Source organism: Carcharodon carcharias, chromosome 6 (genome assembly GCF_017639515.1).
Source record: "Carcharodon carcharias isolate sCarCar2 chromosome 6, sCarCar2.pri, whole genome shotgun sequence".
NCBI lineage: Eukaryota > Metazoa > Chordata > Chondrichthyes > Lamniformes > Lamnidae > Carcharodon > Carcharodon carcharias.
Window position 1 is genome coordinate 44415099 of NC_054472.1, and position 27804 is coordinate 44442902.

General features: G+C 44.4%; 1 protein-coding gene across 14 annotated transcripts in view; it reads right to left on the reverse strand.

The window, feature by feature from the left end:
• Positions 1 to 27804, reverse strand: part of LOC121279192 (protein ITPRID1-like) — a 301605-nt gene that overhangs the window by 155337 nt on the left and 118464 nt on the right. For 11 of the 14 annotated variants that reach the window (XM_041190206.1, XM_041190202.1, XM_041190209.1 and 8 more), the window contains 2 exons: positions 21910 to 21980; positions 15712 to 16752 (listed from right to left, as the gene is read on the reverse strand). In XM_041190206.1, the coding sequence (XP_041046140.1) occupies positions 15712 to 16752; positions 21910 to 21980 (1112 nt within the window). Of the gene's footprint in view, positions 1 to 12909; positions 13186 to 15711; positions 16753 to 21909; positions 21981 to 27804 lie in introns of those variants that run through there. The other 3 variants (XM_041190212.1, XM_041190214.1, XM_041190215.1) reach the window with 3 other exon arrangements.

The window sequence follows — 27804 nt, forward strand, 5'->3', positions numbered from 1 at the left end:
AACATGGGTCATTAATAATAACAGCAGCAGCAATATAATGCAGTGCAAGTTTGTGCGTGGTCTATAGGTGATCCCACCGTGACTATTAAACAAACCAGGGAGTACACATTTTACTTTGACAGCATCGTGCAATATTGTTAATTTGACAGGAAAATATCCCATTAGTTATTTATAACATGGTGTAGATGATAACACTGATTTCAGTAACAGCCTCAGCCCTCATTAACATGTTCTGTAAATTGAACCATATGGACCGTGATGGTAAATTCACTTTTGGGGGAAAGATTCAATATTTGCAACCCAGCTAAACTGCACAAGATCTTTTGCATTCTGTAGAAGAATTAGAAGACTTACTGCCTGGATGCATGGTATTATTCAGTATACTTATTTCATACAAGGTGTGTAATTGAATTCTGTTTTATCAGTAATCTCACAAGGTGGCAAGATCAAATGACTTCTGAGCAACAAAATGGAACAATTGAACAGCGTAGGTCTTCACTGTCATTGAGAAGTGTTACAGCCCTCAGGTGTTTCTGTGCGACACAACTTTTAAGACACCAGAGAACAAAGACTAAAATGGTTCATAATTGCAGCTGTATTTTCTTAATCAGCAAGTCTGAAGACTCTGCTGATTGCTGCTTCTCACTACAATATATTTTAAATGTCCACTATGTAACATATGTTATCACAAAATTTCAATACCTCAAAAAATTCATAAAAGTACCAAGATATAGAGAGGGATAATAGATAAGGAGACAAAAGGGCTATATATAAGTCAATGGAAAAGACTCTTGAGAATCATGTGCAGTGTAAAACAAGTTACTGATTCAATATGACCCATTACACACTCCTGTCCTGACAATTTTACCCCACAAAGCCTGCTCAATAAATTTCTATTAGCAACAAAATAAATAGAATTCCAGCCAGGATTCCACCCTCTGTTCAGAAGATGATTATGGATGACAAAAGCTATCCGTTCAAGCTCACCTCATCCATCCAAATGATATACAAACATATGAACATACATGTTAGGAGCAGGAGTCAGCCAGTCAGCTAGTCGAGCCTGCTCCGCCATTTAATAACAAAACAAAAATAAAAATACCTGGAAAAACTCAGCAGGCCTGACAGCATCTGCGGAGAGGAACACAGTTAATGTTTTGAGTCTGTATGACTCTTCAATGGGGTAACTGAGGAGCAATGGGGATCCAAAATTGGTGTATGGATAGAGAATTTGAAGAAGGCAGCACTTCGACATATCCAAAGGATCAAAATCCTTAAAACCCACATGATTCCAAGAATCTACTTTCACTTAATCCTCGCAGAGATTTCACAAAACACACTGGTTAAGCTAGATCGAGCCATCAAAAATGCAACAAAAGAAATCCTCCACCTTCCACCGCATACAACGGATGGAACTTTACAGCAGTAACCGTAATGGAGGTCTAGCCATGCCAAGACTTATGAAGTGGAAGCCCTTGGTCTTCCCGGCATTCATCTCCAATCCCATCTTTTGGCAAAGTCCTGTATAATGGCCAAGTTCTTGGTCATGCCGGCATGGGAGTCACTGAGCAAAGCAATGTCGTTTAATAATATTGCTTAATTAATGAGTGACTACAACTCAAAATTACTTAATTGGCTGTAAAACAATTTGGGTCATGAAAGGTGCAGTATAAACGTAGGCTTTGTCTTTCTTTCATTACACCTGCGTGCAATAGTCAAAGTGGCTGCAGTAATGGTGACATTGGGGCCTCAATGCTGATTCCCTAAGGATAATTAATCACAGAGCAATCAACTAATGTTAGGAAAGTGGCTACAAAGTAATCATTACATATACAAAACATTTCAACTCTGTAACTAATACAACCTCACCATTCTGACTTCTCTGGAACCAATCCACAATATACCATAAATGGCATCTGTTTCTTTATACACTAATGACACTATCCCCAGGATTTGTTAACCAGACATCAACCAACAGCTTAGGAAAAATGCAAATTGAATTGTTCTGATTTTTTCAGAGAAGGATGTTACATGGTACATAAATTCAGTATGGTCTTAGCTCAAGAATTAGGTTGTTTCTCCTTCCCCCAGAAGTTGTGATTCAAATTATGCTGCACACTGTGAAGTTACAGATTATTTGGGGTAAATCCAGGATGGAATAGAGATTTGTAAAACCTATCTCTAAGCAATCCCCTAGTGACAAATAGGGATTTAGTTTCCAAAATTTGCAAGAGTAATAAAAGGGGTGAAAGTGAGTCAACATCCTATTTTACATCATTCCTGGTTTTAATTTCCTTATATTTATTTTGTTGAGGCCCAAGATTCTCAAACCTGTCATCAGAATTGTGCCTACTTTAGGGCATAATGAAAATTTAGACTGCTATTTGTATGTTGGTTTAAATTCAAAAGAGAAATTTCAAAAGTGTACAGTATTTAATTTTGTGGTAATGAACCTTAAAAGTGACCTCCCAACACCCCCACCCTACCCTAACCACCCCCCGCCCCCCTGCCAACCCACACACCCCCCAGCCACGACTGTCAGTCTGACGGTTCCAATTATTTTTAAAGCTGGTCTTTAAGGTCTGCTACTCAGTCTGGATGCCATTTAAAACACTGAGCCTGGGCCCCCTACAACCACCACCCCAGCCTCGAAGTTTGGCAACATCTTCATCCCTTTCTCCCCGGCCCTGTATCCAGCCAGTGCTGCGTCTTCTACTGGTGTATAGAATATTACATAATTAAGGCATCATGGCTGTTGCCTGATAATAACCCCTGATGATGTTTCTGTGGTTTAATATCACCTGAATGTTCACTAAGTGCAAATCCTTTTCCATCATTAAGGCCATGAGAATGTTATAAAGAGCCCTAAAGTCCATGGCTGGAATTTCCTGGCTCAGTTGATGTCAGGCGTCATGATGGGCAGGTTGGGGGAACAATATATTGCAAAGGCCTAAAATCGGTTTTACACTGTGTGAAACCAGTTTGCAATCATCCGCTCCACCCGACAATGTTGGGCCACGTTTCCCACCGCCGCACATCGAGAACCTAATTTCAATACTTTAGTGTCTCATTATAAGTCCTGATCACCAGAAACATCCCCCCACACTGGATCATCTGGGCATGTCAACGTCATTGCACACTGATGTGTTTCACATCTGTACATAAGTGACATGCACCTGGCGAGCTGTGCTTCACTCAGGACTTCAAGGTTTGTTTGCCTACCTTGCTTCAGTCAGCACTCGTGGTCATCAGTGCCAGGCTTTGCAGACAGCACCACATCACTTTTTGGGGGGCCCACGGACAGGTCTCTACCTATTAGATCAGCCATAAAGTGATATTGGCTTTTCAACTGCTTCAGGGCTAGGACTCGTTTGGGGAAGGGAGAGAAGTGGGTGCAAGGGAGGCTGCAGGGCGAGAGCTGTACTAGGAAGGGGGGTTTTCCCAGGACATTTGTGGGGGCACATGTTGATCTGTGCAAGTGCCCTCAAGATACTGAGGGCTGAGACGGCAATCTCCAGGAGAGATGAGGCAAAATGGAGATGTGAGGGTCTATGTGAAAGAGTGAATGGTGATGTCCCTTGAACTGGTAGTGAGTGAGATGCCAGTGAATGTGTGATGGACTTGTGAGTGTGTGAGTTTGAGTGATAAGATGGTTGCCTTACCCTGGCAGCACGGATGAGATCATTCAGCCGTTTTCTGCACTGGATAGCCAACCTTTTGTGTGCAGCTTTGGCACTGACCATCTCTGCCACAACCTCCCAAACCAGAGTGGTGAGACTGATGGGCCTCCTGCGGCCAGAGTGGGGGTAGAGGACATCACAGAGGGCCTCCACTGCATCCAGAAGGCATCCCAGGGATGTGTCACTGAATCGGGGGGCTGCACTCTTCTTGGCTTTTGGGACCATGTCTTCACCGGAGCAGGCCCGGCTGCAAGCATTGGGAAATGTGCATGCAACTACAGTTTAAATATGGCGTCCTGCATGAGGAAGCGCTGGAGTAATGGCATGGCGGGCAAATCAGAGGCTGCTCACCAGTGACATGACATGTTTCCTGCGGCTGCATAATTAAAAAGATGGAAATAGGACGATCCAGCGAGAAAACCCACATTGCAGCTGGAGGACAAAACAACTTTTTCCTCGTCCACTATCACACTTCATGCAAACCTGGGGCAATTCTGCCCCATAAGTATGAAGAGTAACTCTTTGTACTTGAAAGAACCTGCTATTGGTGAAAGCTGACATCTCTTCCACAGCAGTGGAAGGAGTTTGTGAACCCTTACAATTCCATGATGAGTGCATATTTGCACTTAGAAGCGTGTGCGTGAGAGCTGCTTGTATGCAGGTGTGCATGTGCACATGCATTTGTAAGTGTGCGCATGTGCATGTTGAAGCTGGTGATATCACATTAAAATGCATATGAGCTGGAGCTACATGAAACTGCTGTAGACAAAACAAAGCTTTTATAAGTTAATGTAAAGAACAAGCACAATGGGCAGGATTTTACCCTTGGTGGCGGGTTTGGCAGGGGTAGGCGGTGGTGGTCAGAAGCTGACTGCTGCCCACGATTGGCAGTGCACCACAATTTCACACTGGCTGGCCAATTAAGGTCCGCCCAGCGTGAAAGGTGGCTGGAGAATCTGCGAGAAGGGGCAGGCAGGGGCAGGGGCATGATGTCCACTGGGTCCAATGGCGACCTGGCTGCCAATTCAAAACCGGCCCAGGCAGCCCCTGGAAGTCTGTCACGAATGACGCTGAACTGAAGATGGATCTCGTTGCAGCTGGACACAGCATGCAGGAGGATAAGTCAATGGGGCAGTCGGACGAGTGCCTCACAGCCCTCCTGGAGGAGGGTGCAGCCAGGAGGGAAACCTCTGTCCCCAGAGGCGGGAGGAGGAGGCCCCACACCTCACCAAAAAGGCCTTTGAGGAGGTGGCATCCAGGGTCAGCAGCCACGACGTGGTGAGGCGCACATGGGTGCAGGGCCGGGAGCGCTTCAACGATCTGTTGCAATTGGGAAGGGTGAGTACCGTGTTGGCACGAGTCACTTTGCTGAATAGTTAAGAGCTGCCCATCTCCCTGTGGACCTCAGAGGGGTTAGAGTGTGAGTAGGAAATGTCAGTGAGGCAGGAGCTGGGCAAGTGGGTGAGCCCTAGCTGCTTGGACTGGGTCCAGGGGTCATGAATCGACTGAGCCCTGTGAGGTGTTCCTCAGCTAGGGTTGGCCATGGTGCAATGGTGCTACAGTTACAGAGTGGACTAACCAATGCTCCACTATCCTTTCAGGAGAAGACATCCATAACAATATTGAGAGGTCGCGGACTGGCGGAGGACCCCCACACCTCCTAATCCTCATGCGCTATGAGCAGGAGGCCCTGGAGCTGGAGAGGCACCATGCACCTTGGTCAAGCAGCCGTGGTGAGGTTGGGGTGCCAGAGGAAGGTAAGAGTACAGTGCACTGAGATGAGAGTGTCAGCTATTGCAACCATTGCAGTGTTGTCTCTATATTGACATGAGCCTCGAACCCGGAATCCCCGTTTTTAATAGAAAGACAAGGGCACCATGATGCATATCTCTGTCTCACTAGGGTGTCTGGCATGCACAGTGACAGTGCCATGACTTAAAATAATGACATGTCCTTCTTCTCCCTTTTAGGCTCACCAGCAGGTGGTCGTTATGAGGAGACTGAAGGCCCACCCCTGACCCCCGATGACCACCATGCTGAGCACGCCCATGCGTCACACCCTCTCTGTCAAGCAGGCACCAGTGCAAATACCAGTACCACAGTGGGCACAAGATCGCCCGTCTAGTATCTCGGTGCACTTTGGTGAGAGCGCTTCACACTCGCTTGAGGTACAGGCAGAGGCAGCAAGTGCTCAGGGTGCTGGCAGTCGGAGGACTGCTGAAGACCAGGTCAATGCTCAGTCGATGGCTGATGATGGGCCTCTGGAGACTTCCATTAGGCATCAGGTGCTGGAAGTCCAGCAGGGTGTGCGGGAGGATCTGGTGTAAATATATGAGAAAATGCATGCCATGGTGTCCGCTGTGGAGCAGTCTCTGTGGAGAAGAACAATGCATTGACCCTCATGGCCGAGCGCAATGCTTCCTCCATGGAGAGAGTGCCGACTCTCATGGAGACACTGCTCCAGGGACTCAATCAGGGGTTCCTGGGGATGCACTCAGACCTGCAAGCCCACACGCCGGCAATGACCTCAGTGTCAGTATGGAAGGCAAATTGGGCACCCAGTATCCCAGCTAGGTGCCCATCCATCAATGGTGAGCAGGGTGGTCCAAAGTGACCTGATGTTGGTGCATGAACAGCCTGTTGTCTCTGCAGGCTCCTCTCAGGCCACTCAGGATGATGGCAGCAGCTCCTCCGCCCCTCTGCCAGTGACGGTGGCATCTGATGAGGCTGCAATGACTGGGGAGATGCCAGCCGTGGCACAGGCTCCATGGGCCAGAGGACGATGCCAAGGTCATCAAGGCATACAAGACAGCAGAGTCAGCAGGCTGTCTCCAATACTGGTGCCAGCGAGAGGGGAACATCTAGACGTAGCACCTGTAAATGTAAATGTAAAGCACCTTAAGCTCAAGATGGACTTATCACAGGTCATATTTTGTTTCCCCATTTTGGTTTAAAATTTTTCATGTTGTGATTAAAAACACTGGTTAATGTTCATTTCAGCAATGTTTCACATTCACAATTAAATGAGATGTTATTTTGTGCAAAAACAGAATTACCTGGAAAAACTCAGCAGGTCTGGCAGCATCGGCGGAGAAGAAAAGAGTTGACGTTTCGAGTCCTCATGACCCTTCGACAGAACTTGCGTTCGAGTCCAAGAAAGAGTTGAAATATAAGCTGGTTTAAGGTGTGTGTGTGGGGGGCGGAGAGATAGAGAGACAAAGAGGTGGAGGGGGGGAGGGTGTGATTGTAGGGACAAACAAGCAGTAATAGAAGCAGATCATCAAAAGATGTCAACGACAATAGTACAATAGAACACATAGGTGTTAAAATTAAAGTTGGTGATATTATCTAAACGAATGTGCTAATTAAGAATGGATGGTAGGGCACTCAAGGTATAGCTCTAGTGGGGTTTTTTTTTATTTATATAATGGAAATAGGTGGGAAAAGGAAAATCTTTATAATTTATTGGGAAAAAAAAAAGGGAAGGGGGAAACAGAAAGGGGGTGGGGATGGGGGAGGGAGCTTACGACCTAAAGTTGTTGAATTCAATATTCAGTCCGGAAGGCTGTAAAGTCCCTAGTCGGAAGATGAGGTGTTGTTCCTCCAGTTTGCGTTGGGCTTCACTGGAACAATGCAGCAAGCCAAGGACAGACATGTGGGCAAGAGAGCAGGGTGGAGTGTTAAAATGGCAAGCGACAGGGAGGTTTGGGTCATTCTTGCGGACAGACCGCAGGTGTTCTGCAAAGCGGTCGCCCAGTTTACGTTTGGTCTCTCCAATGTAGAGGAGACCACATTGGGAGCAACGAATGCAGTAGACTAAGTTGGGGGAAATGCAAGTGAAATGCTGCTTCACTTGAAAGGAGTGTTTGGGTCCTTGGACGGTGAGGAGAGAGGAAGTGAAGGGGCAGGTGTTGCATCTTTTGCGTGGGCATGGGGTGGTGCCATAGGAGGGGGTTGAGGAGTAGGGGGTGATGGAGGAGTGGACCAGGGTGTCATCACCTCCATCACCCCCTACTCCTCAACCCCCTCCTATGGCACCACCCCATGCCCACGCAAAAGATGCAACACCTGCCCCTTCACTTCCTCTCTCCTCACCGTCCAAGGACCCAAACACTCCTTTCAAGTGAAGCAGCATTTCACTTGCATTTCCCCCAACTTAGTCTACTGCATTCGTTGCTCCCAATGTGGTCTCCTCTACATTGGAGAGACCAAACGTAAACTGGGCGACCGCTTTGCAGAACACCTGCGGTCTGTCCGCAAGAATGACCCAAACCTCCCTGTCGCTTGCCATTTTAACACTCCACCCTGCTCTCTTGCCCACATGTCTGTCCTTGGCTTGCTGCATTGTTCCAGTGAAGCCCAACGCAAACTGGAGGAACAACACCTCATCTTCCGACTAGGGACTTTACAGCCTTCCGGACTGAATATTGAATTCAACAACTTTAGGTCGTAAGCTCCCTCCCCCATCCCCACCCCCTTTCTGTTTCCCCCTTCCCTTTTTTTTTTCCCAATAAATTATAAAGATTTTCCTTTTCCCACCTATTTCCATTATATAAATAAAAAAAAACCCCACTAGAGCTATACCTTGAGTGCCCTACCATCCATTCTTAATTAGCACATTCGTTTAGATAATATCACCAACTTTAATTTTAACACCTATGTGTTCTATTGTACTATTGTCGTTGACATCTTTTGATGATCTGCTTCTATCACTGCTTGTTTGTCCCTACAACCACACCCTCCCCCCCTCCACCTCTTTGTCTCTCTATCTCTCCGCCCCCCACACACACACCTTAAACCAGCTTATATTTCAACTCTTTCTTGGACTCGAACGCAAGTTCTGTCGAAGGGTCATGAGGACTCGAAACGTCAACTCTTTTCTTCTCCGCCGATGCTGCCAGACCTGCTGAGTTTTTCCAGGTAATTCTGTTTTTGTTTTGGATTTCCAGCATCCGCAGTTTTTTTGTTTTTATCTCTGTGTTATTTTGTGCTATTGGTCTCTGTATGCTTCATTTGTTCTGTTGGTGCAGGGTAGGCCATTATGTAATGATGGACGTGTGTCTCCTGAAACTTTATTGCACAGACACAGGGTGTATGTTGTTGGCCAAGGAAATGGTCCTGTCAGGGATCGAGTATGGAGCCTGCAGCCCTGGCATGTGGTGGTGGTTCTTATTTGGTAGGCTAGCTGAAAGAGCGCTGGGTCAAAGCATCCCAGGTGTCCCTGCCTACCTGGAGGTAACCCAGGTCAGCGTCCATGCCCTCAGCATTCTCCTCACTGTGCTCATCATCGGACTCACTACTGGACTCATCATCTGTTGCCTGTGCCCCTGCATCAAGATCTTCTTCCTCCACTGGGTCCCCCCTTTCCAGTGCCAGATTGTGGAGAGCGCAGCATGCAATCACTATCAGTGACACCTGCTCTGTGGGGCATTGCACTGCGCCCCTGAACAGTCCAGGCATCGGAAACGCATCTTGAGAACACCTATGGTTCTCTCTACCACCGCCCTTGTGGAGGCATGGCTCCTACTGTACTGCTGCTTGGCCTCTGTTCTTGGATGGCAGAGAGACTTCGTGAGCCACTTTTTGAGGGCATAGCCCTTGTCACCCAGCAGTCATCTATCCAGAGCCGGAGCACTGAAGCACCTCGGCACCTGGGTGTGCCTTAGGATTTAAGCATCATGGGAGATGCCAGGGTACCTTGCACACACTTGCTGAATCTGCATCTTGTGATCATACACTATTTGCTCTTTCATGGAGTGGAATCCCTTCCTGCTGATGGAGGCACTAGGCTGACTCGCTGACACCTTGATGGCCACATGTGTGCAGTCAATGGCACCTGGACACGGGGGAACCCAGCATTTGCTGTAAAGCCACTGGCTCGCTCTGCCTGGCTGGCCTCATCCTTATGGTAGTGAATGAAAGTCAATGCAAGCCTGAACAGAGCTTCTGTCACCCGCTTGACGCAACTATAGACAGCTGATTGGGAGACTTCACACAGATCCCCCACTTAGCCCTGGAAAGAACCGGAGGCATAGAAGTTGAGGATCACTGTGACCTTCAGCGCCACTGGCATGGGGTGTCCACCCACACAGTTGGACCTGACCTCAGGCCCGATCCTCTGACAGATGGAGGTCACTGTTTCCCTTGAGAGATGGAGGCCCCTTTGGTATTGCACTTCAGACATATTGAGATAGCTGCATTGCTGCCTGTAAACCCTGAGAGCAGGATATTGGTGTCTTCTGCAGCCCTTTCCGCCTTGGACTTCCTGCTGACCCTGCCCCCCTTGTGCCTGCGCCTCTCCTCCCACAGGTCCCTCCCCTGGGATCTGCACTGGGACATCTGGCCTCCTCTCCCTTCTGCCCCTCTCTTCCTCCTCAGAGGAAGTGCCTCCAGCGGAGACCACAATCCCCATTACCGGGGTTATGGAAGGCTGCCTGATACCTGGAATGGCCCACACAGTCTGAATCCTCAGGGGGCCTGGAAGACAACAATCAGTCCCGAAATGAAGCCTAGAAATGCTCAGAATGCAGCTCTGAAGCAAGATAAACCTGTTCAGTTCACAGAAGCAACCAGCAGCAAGTTTGATCCAAAACTCCTCACTGCTTGAATTGACAATGCCCCTAACCCTTCTTATCCTGCCCATGGGTGAGCTTTTGCTAATTGTGGCCCACCCGCCTGCCCATTTTGCCCATTCGATGGCCGAAAAGTTGCACGGGCCACATAAAGTTGGAAACAATTGGTGTGTCAAGGGCCTTATCTGGCCTTTTAATTAATGGCAGGCACACCTCGGTCTCCATTGTGCACCCACTCAGCGAAATATCGCACGAGTGCGCTTGATGTTGGTACGCTCGGCCGATGTCAACATGCATTATTTCATGCTCAAGCAGGTTGGGCACATGCGCGCCCACTGAGCAAAAAATTCTGCCCAAGTAAAGGAACAAACTTCTTGAAAGGGCGGTGGAGGCAGGTTCGATCAAAGGGGAATTGGATTGCTATCTGAAAAGAGAGAATATGCAAGGTTACAGGGGTAAAGCAGGGGAGTGAGACAAGGTGGAATGTCAGAGAACCAGGGCAGACTCGATGGGCCAAATGGCCTCCTTCTGCACTGTAAAGATTCTGTGATTCAATTCAAAAATCAGAATGTACAAATCACTATTGGCACTACTATATGAATGTTTAACACTCTATTTCCAAATTCCTGTACATGTTAGTTTCACAGAGACACTATCCCATTTATTTATAGTGCCTGTGGTAACACAGCAGAGCGAGGAATTTGACATGTTTTTACAGAGACAAGCCAGCAGTAATTGTGAAATGTACAGCTTCACATATCTTAGCATCAGAGCACAAAGGAGCAGCTGCCAGCAAAATAAAAACTCTCTTTTTGACTGGTTTTCAAATTTGCATATAGTACAGGTCAATTTATTCAATTCCATTAGGATGTCCTGTCAGGCACAGTGAATATTTTAGTTAGGACAACTGTATTTGAGCATATCAGCCATCATGTAGTCTATGTGCATAGACTCCAAAATAAGAACCAATGAGTCAGACTGTGTTCAGATTAGCAGGAACACTGGAATATATTTCATTTTTAAGCTTTTATTCAAAACATTTAGAATACTAAAATAAAGGAGCTTCTAAAACATAAGTTAGCAACCATGTATTAAAGAAAATACAGGAATTCACTACGCAAGGATTTTGCTGATTTCCTTGAGATCACATATATAACTGAAGGGATCTTATTAATAAGGGCTCGGCTGGGATCTCAGCAATTGTTCCAAGGTCATGCCCACTGACACCAACACTAACCAAGCCTTTTGAACATCTAATTTGAATGGGTCAGTGGGCACCTACTCCATACAGTTGGATAAAAATTGTGTCTACCTGCCATTATGAGGATGGGTGAGGGGGAGAACTGTTCAGGCTCTTGTCCCTCCTGAGACACCTGCTTGTATAAGGTAAGTGCAAGGGGATGGTAATCAAGAATGTTTGAACAAAAATAATTGCCTACTCCTGGTCTGCCTAGCCTGATCTCTGAGTGAACCCCATCCACTCACTCCATGTGGAGACTGATACACCTCATCGTACTATGCATTGCTGGGCACTGGTATGCAGGTCTCGACAGACAGTAAAGGAGGTGCTCATGACATTGAGAGTTTATGCACCAGGTGCAGTCCTCATAAAGCTAATCAGGCACTCCGGGAATCTTTGGCGATCTGGCATAAAAGGACACTGTTGTTTGCTGGTGGGTTTCATCAGAGTAATGGGAACTCCTAAGGAATTTCAAAATTAATAACTTCAGTTTAGCTGATTAAGCATTTCTTAAAAGGGTCACTTAAACTTGGAACCATAAAAGTTTGCAGCACAGGAGTAGGCTATTCTGCCTATTGCATCTGTGCTGGTTCATTATTATAGCATTTTGAAACTAATCTCACTCCCTTCCACTCTTGTTGCCTTGAATTTCCTTTTGTTAATAACATTCATGCAAGTTTCCCATAACAGATGTAATGGTCCTACCTCAACCACTCCCTGAAGTGAAGCAGTTCATATCCAATATACCCCTTGTTGGAGCATAAAAAAGCAAATAAGACAATTGATCTCACCTGAGTCTATTAACCCTGCACCTTTTCTGGATATTAGGATTGAAGAGAGGGAAAAAAATATAAAAACATGCCAGACCAGTGTCCACCAGAGTAGCTGGTAGAACAGTGAACTAATAGTGGAGTGAACTGATAATGGAGTGAGTTAGGAGTGGTGAGAAGGCTATCAGAGAGGAGATGGATTTCAAGAAGGAATGTCTTGCCTGATCAGCCTAATTTAATTTTTTGAAGAGGTAACCATGAGAAGGGTAATGCAGTGGATGTAAAATATATATAGATTTCCAAAGACCTTCCATAAGGTGACATAAAATAGGCTAACAAATAAGGTCAGAACATGAGGAGTCAGGGGATAAGTAGCAGAATGGTTATCTAGCTGGTTGCAAGATGGAAAGCAAAGGGTAGGCATAAAGACTTGTGACAAAACAGTATCTGGCAATATATTTTTATAAAAATATATCCTCATTTCTATTTCTTAATTTTAAACTGGACCTTTTAGCTGAACAAAGACTATTAAGATGGCTGACCCTCTGTCAATGAGCCTGTGAGTCACCCGAACAAAAGAAGCCAATTCCCAGCTTCTGAAATGTCACACCTCGTTATTTCTGTTCAAATTAGCAGGAACACTGGAATACATTTCATTTTTAAGCTTTTATTCAAAACATTTAGAACGCTAAAATAAAAGAGCTCCTAAAACATAAGTTGGCAACCATATATTAAAGAAAGTCCAAGAATTTACTACGCAAGAATTTTACCGATTTCCTTGAGATCACTGAGGCGATCTTACTAATAAGGACTGGCTGGGATCTCAGCAATTGTTCCAGGGTCATGCCCACTGACACCAACACCAACCAAGCCTTTTGATCAAAAACATCAAATACTGGAAAACTCAGCAGGTCTGACAGCATCTGTGGAGAGAGAAACAGAGTTAACGTTTCGAGTCTGTATGACCCTTTTTCAGAGCATCTAATTTGAATAGGAGCAGTGGGCGCCTACTCCTTATAGTTTGGAAAAAACCAGTGTCTGTCTGCCTTTGTGAGGAGGAGTGGGGGGGATAACTGTTCAGACTCTTGCTCCTCCTGAGACCCCTGCTTGTGTAAGGTGGGCGTGGGAGTGGTAATCAAGAATGTTTGAACAAAAATAATTGCTTATTCTTGGCCTGCTTAGCTTGATCTCTGAGTGAACCCCATCCACTCACTCCACGTGAAGACTGATACAGTTCATCGTAACATGCATTGCAGGGTACCAGTATGCCAGGTCTCAACAGCCAAGGAAGAAGGTACCCTTGGCATTGAGAGTTCATGCACCAGCTGCCTGGGGACTGCACAGCCCAACGTCAAAGGCCATTTGTATTTGATAAGCCAGGCCTGCCAATGGAGTCAGAGAGCCTACAAAGCCAATGACTTCCTAAACACTAGACCCTCAACAAATAGCATCTCTTTCAACCCATAATGACTGAGACATTATCAGTCTGGAACACAAAGCCAATTTCCAGACATTGGATAAACATCCTTTGCTGAAGATATTGTGGAGAGGTTGGGTCCTCTCTGGCCTAAGACTCTGGCTTGTTGAACAGGTTAATATTCCTGGTCTACAAGCCAGTCTATGCTTTAACATCTGACTAACAGGCCATACAGAGGGTGTTCTGGCCCAGTTGGACACTTAGCCCCCATCTATTCTGCCTCTGCTGAATGTCCTGTACGATCATCTACAAACTGATTAATCTCTGCGTGCCTATTTCATCTTGCGAAGTCATCACCATCGGAAAAATTAATTTTACTCCACTGGTTTTCAGCCCGCCAACCTCAGTGAAGGAATTCCTCATGGGATTTTGACTCTGGATTCTGGAACTCATGTGAACCAATATTTATTTTCTCTGTGGTCTCTATACCATAAAACCTTCATTTCTCTATCCCTCTCTTTACTGCATGTGTGCAGAGGGGGACACTGCAGACCTTCCTTTTCACGGTTTTCAATGTGTACAATCAACTAACTTTTTGAGTTCATCCTACCTCAAGTTTGCTATGGGGTTATTAGTCAGAAATGGATCACATGAAGGGGTTGGGAAATACGCCACCGCTTATTAAAAAGAAAACAAATCAAAACACCTTTATTTTACAGGCGGGTGGTGAGAGGAAACATTAGTGCTGTTTGAACGGGCATCCCCCTTCTGTCCATAATAAAGTAGTAATTCAGATTGGCAGAAAGTGAGAAGTGAGGTCCCACAAAAATCAGTGCTGGTGTTCGTAATTTATTTGAATGCTTTTAAATTTGGAATCAAAAACAAATTTCTAAATTTGTGGATGAGACCAAATTGGGAGCGCAAGGTTACATTAACAAATTTGCTAACAAGGCACATAATTAGCAAATTAATTTCAACACAGATAAGTGTGAAGTATTCCATTTTGGTGAGGAAAGTAAAGAGGTCACATGGTAGTTGAAAAATAAAATCTAAATGGGGTAGAGGAGCAAAGGAGAACAAAAACACAAATCACAAAGTTGTAATGCAGATTAATAAGGCCATGACAGAAACAAACCAAACACTAGAGCTTATTTCTAAAGGGATAATATTGAAAAGTAGAGAATTTATGCTAAACTTGTATCAACCCTTGGTTAGACTACACTTGGAGAACTTTGCATGTTCTCATCGTTATAATGTAGAAAGGATATAGAGGCATTGGAGAGAATGCAATAAAGATTTACAAGGATGCTGTCAGAGCTGTGAAGTTATACCTACTACAAAAGGATGAACAAGTTCCAAATTTCTTGTGAAAAGAGAAGGCTGAAGGATGACCTAATAAAGGTCTTTGAATGATTTTGACAAAGCAGATGCAGAGAGGGTGCTTCCACTTATGGGGAAAAGAAAAACTAGAGACCAGCAATATAAGGTAATCACCAACAAATCATATAGGAAATTCCAAAGAAACTTCTTTGCCTTGAGAGTAATGAGAGTGTGGAACAGTGTAGCAACAAATAGCAGCAAAAGTTTGTGCTTCAAGAATATTGCAGGAATAACTGATTGACAGTTAAAGAGATTGTATAATGCAACAGTAAATGGTCATTCACACGTAAGAACCCAATATCTGAAAGTTGAAGCAGGAGGTAACAGCTGCACAAAAAGAGTGAAAAGCTGAAAATAATGGTGGATTCTAATGTAGGACCAATCCAAATGACTATAATTAAACAGAATAATGAGGCTTATGCATATCTGCAAGATGAACAAAAAAAACTTTCACTAAATCTAGTACATAAGCCAGGCATGAGCGCTCGAGACTCCTTTCCAGATTTAATGAGGAGTGCTCAGGGGATACATGTTGGGATTAGTCCTGATCTGGTCTAAATCTTGCCCTTGATGTGATGAAGACATAGCCCATATATTGCTTGTACAATATAAAACTTTCAGGTTTCCCTTCCTTCAGTTGTTCTGTACTTACCGGGGATACAGAGATGATCTTTGCTGTTTGTTGTAATTGCTGCAAGGTCTTGATCAATTGTCTCTCTGAATTTGATACAGCAGTCTTTGATTGACATTTTGCATCCTTTCCATTGAACCATGTTGATGAACAGTGATGGTGGAGACAGTAACAGTGGTGGCAGTAGTGACAGTGGGCTGGAGGGATAACAGTTAGCTCCTGAGCATTCTCTTCAATATTATGCAGTCCAGTATCCAAGGACATTGATTTCCTCAACAGTCTTCCAGATTGAAATGCAACTGAAGTGAAGTTCTTTACTTGATCATGTTGACATCTTTCAGTAGCACACTCCCCAGTGTTCTCATCAGTCTGCACGAATGCATCTCTCAATTCGACTCCTCTTCCTCTGAGCACATTCTCATGCTTGGAAGTGTCTTTATCTGGCTGAAATAAAAATGGTAATGGCTCTAAAGAATAAAACTCAATGATGTTCCTTTGTTGCAGTTTGTCTTGAGGAATTTGGAAGGTCACCAATTTGTTTGTACCAGTAAAATGTTGTGGAACAAGATTAGAGTTCTCCTGACTTGTGCTCATATTGCTCAAAGTTGTTGCATTACTCTTTATAGGATTGTCATTCTGACAATCTGCTGCACTGTTCTGAATATGGATCCCATTACTGAGCCAGGTACTGGTATCAAGAGCTGAACTGTGCATTGTAGTCTCTAGAGGTGTTATTTGTAAACAGCTGCTGCTGCCACTTAATCCATTTATCTCCCCAGGGACTTTTTCAGCACACGGAGCTGCAATCCACTGCTGATTAGAGAAAGCAGGAGGATAATTGTTGAGGTTTTCTACATTAAATATCTTCTCTTCTTGTAAAACACATGACAGTGTGTGTGCTTCTGAGCACAGTGTCTGATGACTTTCGACAGACCCAGCAATACAGGTTTGATCAGTAAAGCTGCCTATTGTTTGTTCAGGATCTGTGCACTGCCTGTTTTCTTGTAATGTGTCTTGTCTGCTGCTGCTGTCATCACTAACATTTTGTAGGGCACATTGAATCTGAAAATATTCAACAAAATTAGGTGCTGTATGGGCGAGAATTTCAAAGCGAGGTTGAGGGCCTGATACACAGATCAATTACATGAAGCTGTTTTGAAATGTAAATAGGCTGATTCGGCTGGAGGCAAATTTAGCACACAATTAGAGGCATCGAGTGCCTCCAGGAAGCAGGGATTGCCTGTCTGACACCACTGGCAACAGCAGGCATCAGCCATGTTGGAGATTGTCAGTGTCTTGCCAAGGAAAGCAGGCAGCTCAGGAAAGGACCAGGAGGATTAAGACAGTGCATAGTGGCCAAGTTGAGGCAGAGCACCCCACCTGCCCCTAGCTGACCTCATGAATTTCATGAGAAAACACAGGTGAAAATGAGCTTTCTTTTGCCCTTCGGCAGCCGTGATAGCCATGCACTAACATGAATCAGACTGTTCAACTTCATCCAGAAAAAGGATTGAAAATACCATTCAGTCTGGGCAGGCCTCTTCACCAGCTCCTTAAACAGTTTAAGGGGCTATTAATTGGTGGTGAGTTGGGTTCATCTCCCTCCCCCTTGCAGACCTTTTGAAAATTGAAAACTATACTAGAGGCAGTGGGATCAAACGCCGTGATCAGGGAACACAACCTTCAATTTATGTCTGCATCCATTCCCGCAACTACCAGAAATTGAAAATCCAGCCCCAAGCATCTGTTTTAGATTATAAGAAAATGTTTTAAAAGCCTAAGTGTCTACTATGATCACTGAACAGCTCACACCAGAGCCTTCTCCATTCTCCTAAAAGTCAAAGAGGAGAGATCTTTCACTAGCTCACCCTGTCCTCACCAAAAAATCTAGTTTTCTGGTGTTGGTTGAGGGAGATGTATTGGCCAGAACACACAGTGCCATGAGATCTTTTGCAATCACCCCAACAGGTAGACAGGCCTTGATCTGAAAGATGAGAGTTGCAACAATGCAGCAATAAATTGCCAATAAAGGGGCCAAATACCACATTAGGTACTGGAGTTGAGCTTAAACCTTTAAAGTTAGAAAAGAGAAAACTAGTGATACCAGTTGATACAAACTAAAGTAGCAGAAAGGAGAGCTTGATATGAATGTAGAACAACTTGGGCATCAATTTCTAAGCTGTAATAATCCACAAAACACGGAGAATAGGAATAAATGGGTCATGTTCAGGTTGGCTACCTTAACTAGTGGAATGCCACAAGGATGAGTGCAGGAGTCTGAACTATTGACAATCTATATTAATAACTTTGATGAAGAGACTGAGTGTATTACAGTCAAATTTGCAGATGAAACAAAGATAAGTGAGAAACCAAGTTATGAGAGTAACACAAAGAGTCTGTAAAGGGAGAGAGTCTACAGAATGCTGTGTTATAGATGGTCTGTCTGGAGCGGGGTGAAAGAGGACCTGCAGGCAGTAATCACCACCTAGAAGAGTGGGCGAAAAGAGGATGTGGAGGCAGTAGCCACCACCCAGAAGAGCTGTCCAATGCAGTCCAGTCTGTGGCTCCAGAGTGGGGTGACCGCATTCTGAGAGGAATCAATACATGATATCACAGGAAAACAGGTAGTTTGGTGAATATTTTGCTCATTTACCTTCAAAACTCATGTATTTTATTAGTTAATTGTAAGAGTTTTTTTAATTGTTCATGGGATAAGGGCGTCACTACCTAGGCCAGCATTTATTGCCAACCCCTAATTGCTCTTATTCAGAGGGCATTTAAGAGTCAACCACACATTGCTGTGGGTCTGGAGTCACATGTAGGCCAGGCAAGGTAAGGACAACAGGTTTCCTTCCCTAAAAGGACATTAGTAAACCAGATGGGTTTTTCCAACAATCGGCAATGGTTTCATGGTCATTATCAGACTTTTAATTTCAGATTTTGGATTTTCAGATTTAATGGTTTACTAGCAGTAGTAAAGGTTATTGGGAGTGGCAATGTTTGTTAATTATAAATAGATTAAAAATTAATTAATACAGAATAAAGATGGCAAAGCAGGTAATGTGTTGTAGCTGCAGAATGTGGAAACACCCTGACCGCCGAGATGATGTAGGGAAAATAGGTCCGCAGTAAGTGTCTGCAGCTTGAGGAGCTTCAGATCAGAGTCATTAAGCTGGAGGCCGAGCTGCAGACACTGTACTGCATCAGGGAAGGGGAAAGTTACTTGGACAATCTGTACCAGGAGGAAGTCACACCCCTTAGGATAGGGTCTTCTAGTTTGGTCAGTGGTCAGGAACAGGAGAGTGTGAGTGAGACAGGTATGGGGACCCAGAAAGTACAAATGGAAGAGCCTCAGCCTTTGAAATTGTCCAACAGGTTTGCGGTTCTTGCACCTTTTATGGATGAAAGCGGTGGCTGAAGATGGATAAGCAAACTGCCCATGGCGTCATGGTACAGAGAGCCATTCAAGTGGAGGGAGTTAATAGGAATGTAGTGGTAGTTGGGGACAGTATAGTTGGGGAATAGACACAGTTCTCTGCAGCAGCTCAGATGCTGTGTCACCTCCTGGGAACCAGAATTTGGGACATCTGCTCTGGGCTGGAGAGGAACTTGCAGTGGGAGGGGGAGGATCCAGTGGTCATGGACCATGTGGTACAACATGGGTAGAACTAGGAAAGAGATTCTGCTGAAGGAGTATGAGCAGCCAAGGGCTAAATTAAAAAGCAGAACCTCAAAAGTAATAGATTCTGGATTACTACCTAAGCCACGAGTGAATTGACAGAAGAAAAATCAAGTTAGAGAGTTAAATGCATGGCTCAAAGATTGGTGTGGGAGAAATGGGTTTTTATTCAAAGGGTACTGGGCCTATAGCCATTGGAGTTTCGAAGAATGAGAGGTGATTTTATTGAAACATACAAGATTCTTAGAAAGCTTGACAGGTTTGATGCTGAAAGGATGTTTCCACTTGTGGAGGAATCTAAAACTAGGGGAAACAGTTTCAAAATATTATGCCCCCCATTTAAGGCAAATGAAGAGATGTTGTTTCTCTCAGAGGGTCAGACAGATTTTGATCTACAAGGGAGTATGGGGAACAGACAGGAAAGTGGAGTTGATGCTACGATCAGATCAGTTATGATCTTGGTGAATGGCTTCGCAGGTGTGAGGGTCCTATGGCCTATTCCTGCAATTATTTCTTATGTTCTGAATATGAACTATCAGTACAAGTAGATACTGCCAGACAACAAGAACATCTAAATCTCCATGGGTCAGCCAATCTATAGATATTTTAGTGGCACTTCGAACAAGTTGCAGAAATATTTATGAAGAGAAAACTGTTCAAGTGAAATGAGGAGCTTTATTAAATTGAAATTAACTATTAGTCCCTCTTCCATGCTTTTGTTATCTCCAGGCTTGACTATTCCAACGCACTGCTGGCTGATCTCCCACATTCTATGCTCTATAAACTTGAGGTGATCCAAAATTCTGCTACCCATGCTTTACCTCACAGCAAGTCTTGTTTCACCTCTGTGCTCACTGACCTACACTGGCTCTGGTCAAGCAAAGCACTTGATTTTAAAATTCTCATCCTTGTTTAGAAATCTCTTTATGGTCTTGCTCCTCCCTATCTCTGTCATTTCCTTCAGCCACACAACCCTCTGAGATATCTGTGCTTCTCTGATTCTGGTCTCTTGTGTCTACCTGATTTTAATCATTCCATCCTTGATGACTATGCTTTCAGTTGCCTAGGTCCTAAGTTATGGAATTCCCTCTCTACACCTCTCCCACTCTCTACCTAACTCTCCTCCTTTAGGATACTCCCTAAAACCTACCTCTTAATTTGGACCGAGCTTTTGGTCATCTGACCAAATATTTCCTTATGCATTTCAGTGACATATTTTGTTTATAATGCTCTTTTGAGACACCTTAGGATGTTTTACCATGTTAAAAGTGCTATATAAATATAAGTTGTTGTTGTTGTCTGTCAGTTTCAATCACCATGGCATGCCAATGGGGAGTCAAGTTCAGCTGTAGACCTCAGTTTAATTGGGCTTAAAAAGTGGGGACCTTGAAATTGTAATTCAGTCTCCATTTTAAAGTCATATAGTATGGTGTTATTTTGATATAATATTTGATTTGATATTATTTACCAATAAATAGCAAAATTGGATGCAACTTGGGGCAGAGAAGTACAGTTGATTGGAGATGAGAAGTTTCTGTGCAGCTCATAGTTAGGCACTACAAGTGCCCCCAGTGGCAGGATGATGTAATTACAGTGTGGCAAATTTACATAAGCAGCTTCCAAAATAAATATAGACATAAGTGACTATAATGACAAAAAATGTTGACACAAACCATAATAACCACGGTAAGGTTTTGCAGTTGCTGACGTAGGATTTTAAATATATATAGATTTTTTAAGTTTATTTTTTAAAAATGTCTTTAGCTGCTTTTTCTATACCTATTGATTTCTTAAGCAGCAAATCTAAACTCTTTACTGACCACAGTTTAGATTTCAATGTTATGCAACATGCCCACTGGGAGGGTTGAGACATGGGAAGGAAAGAGTTAAGTTGAAAATGAGCAGAAAGGACGGTTGGAGCATACAGGAAGATGTGCATAATTTTATTAGGAGAGACAAAAGGCCCCAATCACTTCAGCAATTAATCAACTTAGCAGAAGACACAGGCCCTGAATTAGCAGCTTGAAAATCCATCTACTATTGGGCCAAAACTGAAAGTGGTGAGACTGCTGAGAACAGCATAAACAGATAATTGGTTGTGCTCCAGACGAGGCACAAACTTACAAACATTTACTGAGTTAAGGGAAATAAGCAGGGAATTTAAATATAACAAATGGGAGTGTTTGATTCGAACTATGGTACTGTCTGAAGTGTTACTGCCTTGGCTTGATTGCATGAGCTGACCTGACCTTATGATACCTGCTTTGAACACTTATTTGGGGCTTTTGGTATGTTGTTCATGAGATATATCATTGGTTATTGCAATATAGTCCCAACACTTAAATGGGATACCTTCTGGCAGCTTAGCAGTTTATTAGAATGGGAGTGGTTTAACCAAGTATACTTCTTTGTGGCATCATGTGAAGTAATTGGGACCAAAGAGCAAAACTAAGATTGAGAACAAATACTGGCTGCCTACAACACCCAGAGATAATTTGTTGCTGCTGTAGGTCAAGGCTTTGCACTGAATGATTATCTACCTGTTGTGGGATGAACGGCTCCTCCAGAAATCCACTACTGTCTGACTGACAACTATTTTCTCTCTTCATGTCTATTAAAAAAAGACAGATGTTTAGCATGGCATGACAACCACCCAACATTACTTTAGGAAGATAAAAACAAAAAACTGCGGATGCTGGAAATCCAAAACAAAAACAGAATTACCTGGAAAAACTAAGCAGGTCTGGCAGAATCGGCAGAGAAGAAAAGAGTTGACCTTTTGAGTCCTCATGACCCTTCCACAGAACTGAATGAATATTAGGAGAGGGCTGAAATATAAGCTGGTTTAAGGTGGGGGGGGAGAGAAGTGGGGGGGATGTGGTTGTAGGGACAAGCAAACAGTGATAGGAGCAGATAATCAAAAGATGTCACAGACAAAGGAACAAAGAGGTGTTGAAGGTGGTGATATTATCTAAACGAATGTGCTAATTAAGAATGGATGGCGGGGCATTCATGGTACAGCTCTAGTGGGGTTGGGGTGGAAAGATTAGCAGGGCATACAAGATTTAAAAATAATGGAAATAGGTGGGAAAAGAAAAATCTATATTAATTATTGGAAAAAACAAAAGGAAGGGGGAAGAAATGGAAAGGGGGTGGCGATGGAGGAGGGAGTTCAAGATCTAAAGTTGTTGAAATCAATATTCAGTCCAGAAGGCTGTAAAGTGCCTCGTCGGAAGATGAGGTGCTGTTCCTCCAGTTAGCGTTGGGCTTCACTGGAATAATGCAGCAAGCCAAGGACAGACATGTGGGCAAGAGAGGAGGGGGAGTGTTAAAATGGCAAGCGACAGGGAGGTTTGGGTCTTTCTTGCGGACAGACCGTAGGTGTTCTACAAAGCAGTCACCCAGTTTACGTTTGGTCTCTCCAATGTAGAGGAGACCGCATTGGGAGCAACGAATGCAGTAGACTAAGTTGGGGGAAATGCAAGTGAAATGCTGCTTCACTTGAAAGGAGTGTTTGGGCCCTTGGACGGTGAGGAGAGAGGAAGTGAAGGGGCAGGTGTTGCATCTTTTGCGTGGACGCTGGGAGGTGCCATAGGTAGGGGTTGAGGAGCAGGGGGTGATGGAGGAGTGGACCAGGGTGTCCCGGAGGGAACGATCCCTAAGGAATGCCGCCGGGGGGTGAAGGGAAGATGTGTTTGGTGGTGGCATCATGCTGGAGTTGGCGGTAATGGCGTCCCCCTTGTCCTCACTTGTCACCCCACCAGCCTCCACATTCAAAGGATCATCCTCCGCCATTTCCGCCAACTCCACCATGATGCCACCACCAAGCACATCTTCCCTTCACCCCCCTGGCGGCATTCCGTAGGGATCGTTCCCTCCGGGACACCCTGGTCCACTCCTCCGTCATGCCCTACTCCTCAACCCCTACCTATGGCACCTCCCCATGCCCACGCAAAACATGCAACACCTGCCCCTTCACTTCCTCTCTCCTCACCGTCCAAGGGCCCAAACACTCCTTTCAAGTGAAGAAGCATTTCACTTGCATTTCCTCCAACTTAGTCTACTGCATTCGTTGCTCCCAATGCGGTCTCCTCTAAACTGGAGAGACCAAACGTAAACTGGGCGACCGCTTTGCAGAACACCTGCAGTCTGTCCGCAAGAAAGACCCAAACCTCCCTGTCGCTTGCCATTTTAACACTCCACCCTGCTCTCTTGCCCACATGTCTGTCCTTGGCTTGCTGCATTGTTCCAGTGAAAACCAACACAAAATGGAGGAACAGCACCTCATCTACTGACTGGGCACTTTACAGCCTTCCGGACTGAATATTGAATTCAACAACTTTAGATGTTGAACTCCCTCCTCCATCCCCACCCCCTTTCTGTTTCATCCCCCTTCCTTTTATTTTTTCCAATAATTTATATAGAGTTTCCCACCTATTTCCATTATTTTTAAATCTTGTATGCCCTGCTAGTCTTTCCACCCCACCCACACTAGAGCTGTACCTTGAATGCCCTGCCATCCATTCTTAATTAGCACATTTGTTTAGATAATATCACCACCTTCAACACCTCTTTGTTCCTTTATCTGTGACATCTTTTGATTATCTGCTCCTATCACTGCTTGTTTGTCCCTACAACCACACCACCCACCCACCCCCCCACCCACCCACTTCTCTCCCTCCCTACCCGACCTTAAACCAGCTAATATTTCACCCCTCTCCTAGTATTCACTCAGTTCTGTCGAAGGGTCATGAGGACTCGAAACGTCAACTCTTTTCTTCTCCGCCGATGCTGCCAGACCTGCTGAGTTTTTTCAGGTAATTCTGTTTTTGTATTACTTTAGGAAGGACTTGTATTTTATTTCACCTCTCATTTTCTCAGGATGTCCCAAAGTGCTTTGCAGACAATGCATTTTTTAAAAAAATCGTATTCAGTTGTATGTGGGTAAACATGGCAGCCAATTTCTATAGCGAGGTATTACAAACAGTCATGAGATAAATGGCAGTTAATCTGTTTTTGGTGTAGTTGTTTGAGGGATAAATGTTGGCCAGTGCAGCAGGAGAACTTTGCTGCTCTTTAATAATGCCTTTGAGACCTTTTACTTTCATTTGAGAAGGTAGACATGAATTCAATTTAGCATTTCATCTTAAAGATGGCATCTCTAACAATACAAGGCAGTACTCCCTCAGTACTGCATGACAATGTGAATGTAGGTTATGTGCTCCAGTCCTGGAATGAACTTATAACCTTGTGATTTTAGAGGTGTTCTACCATTGAGCCAAAGTTGACACTAGATAATGTGATGCTCATCAGTTTGAATTTTTAAAAGTTAAATATTTGCACCTCTTCCCTAATCAAGCAGGTATTTTATTAAAACTTTCCCCAGGCAGTTAAGCAGTGGCTCCCTCCTTAAAATTTGGAGGCTGTCGTCCAAGTACCTGATATGTCCTGCTGTTTTATGGGATTAGGAGCATATCCTAATCTCATAATAATTCTACAAGGCATGACCTTGTAGGATTTCCCCTTTAATGGTTTGTCAAAGCACCTGATAGAGCAATTTAGCTTTCTACAGTTGCTGCAGTAAATCAGCAAACTACCCTTAGGTCAAGAAACCAAATTTTTACCTTGCTGTCTATCTGCATCAAGTACAATTAATATTTGAGCGACACAGTTATAAAGCATGACAGAAGTTATCAATTATGGAGACAAAACTCAAGCATGAAGTCAACATCCTCCACAACAACAAGATATTAATTGATGAATATGTTAGGTGTCTTGCCTCGTCACGGCAGGTTAATCAGACTGCTGATATTCACTGCCTTAAAAGAAAAGGCTGATGTGTGCGATGTATTGGTCTGTGTTCCCTGTATTTAGTACTTTGACTCGTCCAGAAATTCTCCCACTTATTATGGTGGTGTTGAAGAGTTGACACATAAATTAGTTGTCACAGGCAGAATTTATAGCCTGAATTTTATCTTTGGCAGGTGGGCATGATTGTCAGGCCCAGGATCACATGCTCTCCTACACCTCTCATTGCACAGGGCTGATCTATTGGCTTGTTGGAGATGGTAGAGTGAGGGCTTTTTCTCCTTTTTATTCTTTCATGGGCTGTGAACATCGCTGATAAGGCTAGCATTTGTTGTCTATCCCTAACTACCCTTGAGAAGGTGGTGGTGAGCTGCCTTCTTGAACCACAGCAGTTCATTTTGTGTAGGTAATCCCACAATGCCATTTGGAGGGGAGTTCTATGTTTATGATCCCATGACATTGAAGGAAAAGTGATATAGTTCCAAGTCAGGATGGTGTGTGACTTTGGGAGGAATATTTAGCTGGTGGTGTTGCATCTGCCACCCATAATCTTCCCCCATCCTGACTCTTTCCTCCTTCCTCCCCTCTCAAGACTACTTCCTCCCCTCTCCAGACTCCTTTCCCCCTTGAACTCCTTCCCTTACACCTTCTCCTCTAGTTGCCGTCTTCTCCCCGTTACCCACTTCACTCCCTCCCTCCTCCCAACTGACACCTTTGTTCCTCCCGACACCTTTGATCCCCCCTCCCCAACCACACCCCCGATACCTTCTTCCCCCCCAACCTCATGCATCCAACACCTTCGTTTCCACCCCCCTGACACCTTCATTCCTACCCCCAACCTCATGCCTCCTGAAACCTTCGTTCCTCCCTCCCAACCTCACCACCCCAACACCTCTTCTCTCTCAGTCCTTCCTAGATCTTCCATCTCCCACCCCTTGGTACATCTTCCTCTCCCAAACACAGTCGGATCTTCCTCTCCATGTCCTCGACCATCGTCTATTGTGATCAGACCCTTTCCAACTTCAGCAGGCTGCTTTGCAGCAGAGCCATGTCCATGAGAATCCACCCAACATGACATGGAGGTTCCTCCGGTGTTCCATTGCTGTCAGACTCCAGCATCTTCTGCTCCTTGGATGTCCGTGATGTGAGCAAGGCCCTGGCGGTAAGTCCCGATTTCTGTGCATTACACTTGTCAGGACGTATTTTCCTGCCGATGTGAGCGGGTGATCCAGCAGGGGTAGGGGGTATGATTCCCGTGGGCTGGTCTTATAATATGCAGATATATTACAATGAGGTTCCCAATGTCCGTTGGCAGAGAACGCTGCCCACCATTGACGGGCTGAGCAGATTATCACAAACTGGTTTCATGATGTCGTTAAACCGATTTTTGGCCTTCCCCCCATATTGTCTGTTCACGCCGCCAAACACGCCAGACGCCAGCAGGCACAGGAAATTCCGCCCAAGCATATGAGAAAGAAAGGAACAGGTGGTTACAATGGTAGATTTAGATGAGCAAGATGCGAGGAGTGTCGAGTGGAGCATAAACACCAGCATGGACTCATCAGACCAAATGGCCTATTTCTGTGCCATAAATCCTATGTAATCCCATTTGCAATCCAATGTAAATAGCCTTTTAATGCAGGACAGTACAATAGGGTTTGATAAAAGGCCTACACTGTCAAAGATTTTTTTTATTTGCACATAACAGAAATGGAATATTTAGCAGAGTACATCTAAAATCATGCTGCACAACTTGATCACATCTAAGGTAGAGATTGTATAGCATTTATACTCCTCTGCTGCAGTTCTGTTGGACAGAATGAACAAGCAAGCATTAGACAGCTGCTGATACTGGGAGATTTCAAAATCTGAACACTTCAACATCTGCTGAAGCATGCAGCGGGAAAGTCAGATACAATTTCTAAATGTCAAATGTAATTGTGGAATGAAATTTTAATCTTATCCATGGATTATAAGCATTTGGTGTTAGTCTCACATATGCTGCAATTATCTCTGTTTTGGGTTAATTCATTATGAATCTAGGTATTGTGTAACTTATTTTCTTAACTGAGTCTTCCTTTATGTCAGAATCTTGCTATTTATTTTTTCAAAAATGAATTAGAAAAACATTAGCCTTTTAAGGCTATTATATTCCACATTATCATCTATATGACTTACTCACAAAGATCCAATGGTTAATATGATGAACCTGGCAAAACTACATGGGCACATGACCACACATGTGTACTGCCAGCGTCCTGAGGACTACCAACATTTAATGTTTGTGTTTCAAGTCTGCTGGGTTTACAGCTGGAATTTCCACTTACCTGGATGAGTGCAGCTCCAACACTCAAGAAACTTGACACCATCCAGTACAAAGTAGCCTACATGATTGGCACCCCATCCACAATCTTAAATATTTATTCCCACCATCACCGATGCACAGTGGCAGCAGCGGAGTATACCATCTACAAGATACGCTGTGGCAGCTTAATAAGTTAATAAGTGCTCCTTTGACAGCACTTTCCAAACCCACAACCTCTACCACCTAGGGCAGCAGATGCATGGGAATACTACAGCCTGCAAGCTCCCCTCCAAACCACACAGCATCCTGACTTGTAATTATA